This window comes from Uloborus diversus, chromosome 2, assembly GCF_026930045.1.
Source record: "Uloborus diversus isolate 005 chromosome 2, Udiv.v.3.1, whole genome shotgun sequence".
NCBI lineage: Eukaryota > Metazoa > Arthropoda > Arachnida > Araneae > Uloboridae > Uloborus > Uloborus diversus.
In genome coordinates, this window is record NC_072732.1 from 183143689 (window position 1) to 183149844 (window position 6156).

Below are 6156 nucleotides of genomic sequence, written 5' to 3' on the forward strand. Positions count from 1 at the left end.
AATAGTAAATGACATGTAATGCCACAAAAAATAAGGAATTAAAAGAATATTTACTTTACCTTATGGTTTCATGCAGTTTTTTTTTTTTTTCAAGCAGTCATTTTTACTATTCAAATGCAATGAATCTTATAACGATTACAAAAAATATCACAGACTCCGGGGGGGGGGGGAGGTCGTGACCCACATGACACCACCTCTTAAACCCCCCATTAGAAAAATACCCGATTTTTGATCAAGGTTTTTTTACATCTTTCAAGCAAACGTTCAAATACTGTCACGGTTTTGGGGGAGGGATGTCATGACCCCCATGACCCCTTGTATCCGCCACTGGCTAGGGTATTACTAGGTCAAAATTTTCTTCAAGGGTGAAATAGAATTTTTATATAACCGTTTGGCAGTTTGAAATTGTATATAGATCGAATCAAGAAGCAAAGAACTTCTCAAATATCACGAACATGATTGTTGTGAAAAGCTAAGCATTTTTAAATTGAATGATGTCGAAGGGTACTTGGAAGTTCATAGAATTATTCTCAATTATATGTTGTGATATAAAATTGTACCATGCGTATTTGTGATGTGTAATCATTTATGTGCATTACAGTGATAGGGTAAACTTGATGTCTTTTCTCTCCTCTACAGATTTGTGCGATCAACATGAGAACATGGAATGATTTTGTTTGCAAGAATGCTTAATGGATGATCTCTTTGGATGGATTTGCTTGGAGTCCTTATATGAAGTTCGTTTGACGAACGAGCTGTATTTTGGAGACCTCGCTATTTCTTCAGTCAAAATGAATCACACGATGATCGACCAATGCAACGCAACCACAGAAGAATATCCAACAAGGTCTTATACGATATTGGAAACTATTCTCATAGCAACAATTACAACTCTTCTGAGCCTTGTAACCATCATAGGGAATGTATTGGTCATGGTTTCCTTCAAGATGGATCGTAGGCTTCAAACCGTTAACAACTACTTTCTGCTGAGCCTTGCTGTTGCGGATTTCATGATCGGACTGTTTTCTATGCCCCTTTTCACGGGATATACGTTACTGGAGGGATGGCGACTCGGACCCGTGGTTTGTGACCTCTGGCTGGCCCTGGACTACCTTTGCAGTAATGCTTCAGTGCTCAACTTGCTCATGATCAGCTTTGACCGTTACTTCTCGGTCACCAGCCCGCTCCGGTACCGCGCTCGCCGGAGCGGCCGCATGGCCGCCTTCATGATCGCTGGCGCCTGGATAGTGTCGTTCCTGACGTGGCCGCCCTGGATCCTTGCCTGGCCCTATATAGAGGGAATGCGTTCCGTGCCAGAAGACAAATGCTACATACAGTTCCTCGAGACGAACTCGTACATTACCGTCATCACGGCCCTGATCGCGTTCTACGTCCCGGTCATAGTGATGTGCGTGCTCTACTACAAGATATGGAGGGAGACGGAAAATCGGAAACAGTACCTGGCCGAGCTGATCGCGGAGAACGAGCAGTCGACCGAGCAGTCAGTCTCGTGCCTGCCTGCCCCCACGCCGGCGGCGGCGGCGGCGGGCGGCAATGAAGAGGGCGGCTTCGCGGAAGTGGGGGAGAAGAATTGCACTCACCGAGTCAAGGACTTCCTCATCACACTCTGCAACGTGGACTGCGACGACGGAGGCGAGGACGACAGCACGAGTCCCGGAGCTACGACGCCGAGCTCGACAGAAACCCCCATTCAGTCTTCCAGAGCCACCTCGGTGTCGCTCCGGCCGGAGCAGCTCGCCTACTTGCAGGCCCTACTCAACCGGGAAGAAGAGGCAGGCTGCAGGAGGCAGAGGGATGCCATCTACACCGTGATGATCCGACTCCCGGATCCTTCGGGCCCCGACGTGGACCCGCCCCAACCGACCGTCACGATGATCCCTGACGAGGCACCCATCACTCCGGCGCCTATGCGCCCTTCTCTCAGTACCGGTGCCTTGGTGGCGCACTCTGTGACAGACCAGGGCAATCTGGCAAGGTACAACTCCAGCGAAGTGCTGAGCGCTTCGCGACTCATCGGGAACAGAGTTCGCCTGCAGAGGCCGAATTTCAAAAAGAAAAACAGCAAGGTTCAGGAAAAGAAGCACGACAGAAAGGCTGCCCGGACGCTGAGTGCTATCTTGCTGGCCTTCATCATCACCTGGACACCCTACAACGTCCTTGTCTTGGTGAAGAGTGTCGAGACATTCGTGAGTTGTAATGATATCATTCCTCAGGTTCTGTGGGATTTTTCCTATTACTTATGCTACATGAACAGTATGATCAATCCCCTTTGCTATGCACTCGCAAATGCGAATTTCAGAAAGACATATTGGCGTATTTTAACTTGTACCTGGCGTAAGAAGTCCAAACTGAGCATTATACGTGGTTTGCATTCCAGGGCCTCTTGACATAAGGTTGACAGACGGGTCAACAAACGATTGACATACAAGACATGCTCAACGCGCCCAGTAATACACTCTGCGCAAGTCCCTTCTTACCGCGTGTCTCAAACGAAATGCTGATGAAAAAATATTCCTTGTGCGGGAAGGTACTTTTTTAGTTGTAACGTTTAGCATGAACTCTAACTTTTCAACTTGACCGTTGCCGTATTGACAGCTGTTTAATTACAAAAGTTAAGCTACAAGTTGACAAAAATATTTATTTTCTTCTTTAATTTGTTTCGTTGCCTTATTGAAGTCATTTATTTTCTTTCATTTCGTCTCAGTAATAGGAGGAAATGAATGCCAATGAAAAGAAACCAATGTTTTCAAGTAGTTTTCAATGCAGTATGTGCTTCAAATGAACGAAGATGAAGGTATCAGCGCACCAGCTTTCTGTTCTGAAACTGTTTTTGACTTTATAAAATGACTAAATTTTGACTTTATAAAATGTCAAATTGATTGAAATGTTCGAAATTGGTCATCGAATTGAGGATGGACAGCATTAGCGCACTAACTTGCGATGCATCCACATATCTCCTTAAAAATATGTTTGCAGTCGGTTAAAGATTTTGCAAATGAAAGCATCTTAGTCTTTACATGTCAGTTTTACGGAAAAAAATTAATCTTAATTGCAGCCATAAACGGAATAATTAAAATGTTTGGTGTAAAATTTTTAACGTTTTTTGCATAATTCTAAATTCAGGGGTGGTTGATCTCAGCTCGTTTAGGAAAATTCCGAAAATCGTGCACTCATGATACTTCATTCCGTTCATTAATTTTTGATCAAACAGATGTAAAAAATAAAATGTGTAATTTTTCTAAAGTAATGGATAATTTGTTAACAATAGAAAATACAGACACTTTTCTTAGGTTAAATTTTGTTGTTCACAGTTGCCTAATAGTTTCTGGAGGTTGACACAAATATTTGCATTTACAGCTTGGAAAAAATACAAGTTTTTTGGGTTATGTTCTCGACATATATTTTAGGTTGGTATTAATCATGTTTTTATTTCTATATGAGGTCTCTTGATACTCTTATTTATTTACTTGTTACTTTCGTTTACAAGGTTATTACGCTTACAGCAATTTTTCAAGCATTTAAAGCCTAAGTAGTAAGCATTTGCCTGTTTACGGAAACTTAATACGCGAAAGATATGGGTAAGGTATAAATTACAAAACAAAATTTACACACGTGTTTTGGGATTACAAGGAATCCCCTTTTGGACAGGAAAAAGTTTTGAGCTTCCGCTTGTTAATCGCAGTCAGTAAAGCTAAAACAATTTTGAACACATAACTTGCTCTAAGGGGTACTATTAACAAAAAAAAAAAAGTAATGAAATAAAAACAAATAAAATGAGACGTAGTTAATATGTTTGCACATGGATAGTGCCACATTTATTATAACTTTGGAACTTCTTAACACATGCATCTTTTGAGCAGAATGAATAAAATTTCGGCATGTCTTTAAGAAAAAGAAATAAATAAAAATAATCTTGAACAACACTGTATTCAATCATAAGGGAATTATATCTATTCTGCGATTTAAAATTTATTTTTGTTCCTTTTATACAAAATGAATAAATAAATAAATAAAAGAGCTTAGATAGAGTTAGAATTTGTAAAGTAAAATATTTCTGCCTTTAATTTTCATTATTTTTTTCTTCTTTTATAAATAAGTTATGAAAAAGTATAAGCAGTTGAAAATTATATGCTTTTCTGCTTATTCTACCTTATTTATTTATTTATTTGTTTTAATAGTTACGTAGTTTGTACAAGACAAATTTTCTATTAGATTTTTTCGTTCATTTCGATGCTTCATTTTTTTCCTGATGTTCATGGGAATTTTGAAGCAGAACTGTTGCCACCCCTGCCCGTTTAGAATTTAAGCATCAGACTTACGGTTTGTCTGTTTCACTATTTTCTTCTTGTTGTACTACGAACTAATTTATGCAAAATTATAGTTCTTTGTTCTTCCAAGGTTGTTAGTATGAAGCCATTCTGAAATTCATTTAATTTAAAAAACTTATACAGTAAAATGTCAAAAATCCAAACGTACGTTTCAAAGCTCTCTAAGTCGAAAATGAGTGATTTTTTCAAAAGGAGTTTAAGTAGATTTTCTTGCAGAAATGTATTAACTTTCTTTCCTTGAAGTCGGTGCATTTTCCAGAAGTTCAATCAATTTTCTTTGTTTAATTACTGTGTAACAGTTCCTCACAGAGTACATGCAGTACTGTAAATCGTTTTCATTTTTCCTTTTTTTTAGCAAACAATGAGAGAAATTTTTGTTAAATTTTGTAAAAAACAATGTAATTACATATTGTAGCGTTTTGTACTGTAATGTATCTTGTGTTCATACATATTGTATAACCACTTTATTTGTTCAAATGATATACTATTTTCCTAAACAGTACTTTCTTGGTCATTTTCGAAAATCCGAACAATTTGAAAATTTGAACTACTTATAGTCCCAATTAGTTCGGAATTTTGATGATCTACTGCTTTTTTTTCTTTTCAAATAACATATCGATGGTTTCAAGTGTTGCAACGTAAAATGTAATACGAATTTCTGAACTTTGTTACGGGTACATCATCTCTATTAGGTTACACAAATTGCCACAGAAAATACTTCTTTGTCACAACAAAATTTTATTTGATTAAATTAAAAACCAAACGCTTATACTTCATAAATCTATTTCATTATTTCATTGTTCTTTTCCCTCGGCAACTTTATTCTAATTACATCTTAAAAATACTTTGCGTTTTTTATTTCTTCTTAGAATAGGGTCAATAGTAATTGAAAAAAAGACTCTTCATCAGAACAGAGCTTGTATTGCAACTAAAGATAAGCGTTTCTACGTTAAAGAATTTTAAACTAAAATATTTTTTTTTTTAAACATTTAATGTAATATTTTTGAAAGAATATAAAAAAATTTAGTTTCACAGTTCTATTTCTTTTTAGTCTTCCCCTTAATTGCAGAGGAGCCCAACCTACAGCTCGTGGGCCATATGCGGCTGGCGAAGTTGATCTGTGTAGCCCGTTATTTTCTTCAACGAAATCAATCGAAAACCACGATTAATCACAATACTACAAATTTTTAGAGTCAAATAAGTCAGAAATTAGTTCATGAAAAATTCGCATCAATAAAATAAGCATCGAGTAGCACAACTACAATATTTGGTTTGTAATTTTATTTCCTTTTCCATAGTTTCTCATATTATCTAGAAAAATAAATATTTTAAAAACTTACTTGTGTTATAGCCCACAAAATTCACCTTAATATGCTATGTCACCCTGAATTGGAAAAGGTTGGTTACCACTGAAATAATATGTGCTCCATTTGCTTTATATGCCATTATAAACTTATTCTGACACTGGACTGTGTATGACAATGTATGTATCACTTTCACTCTTTTAAAGCACAATACATTTTGAACAGTTTGTAGATGTTCAACAGCATATGAAGAAAAACTTTAAGAAGACATTAAGACGTCGACTTTATTGCTCAAATTGTTAGTTTATGACTATGTTAGAATTTCGTACAGCAATTTTCTTATGAAGAGCTTGGTTAAATGTGTTTTCTCAATGTGCTAGAAGCAAGACTAAACTATTTTGTACAATTAAGATAATTAGTTTTTGTTATTAATATCTGTTGCGTGTCTTTTTTATGAACGTTTCGTTCTTGTCTATTTTTAACCTTTCTCAGAAGATGATGAA

The 6156-nt window shown here is 37.1% G+C and overlaps 1 protein-coding gene across 1 annotated transcript; it reads left to right on the forward strand.

Moving 5' to 3' along the window:
* The first annotated feature begins 692 nt into the window (after positions 1-692).
* LOC129216700 (muscarinic acetylcholine receptor DM1-like) lies at positions 693-2408 on the forward strand. Its single transcript, XM_054850915.1, has one exon. It carries the CDS (start codon positions 693-695, stop codon positions 2406-2408), a length of 1716 nt encoding a protein of 571 aa, XP_054706890.1.
* The last annotated feature ends 3748 nt before the right edge of the window (positions 2409-6156 follow it).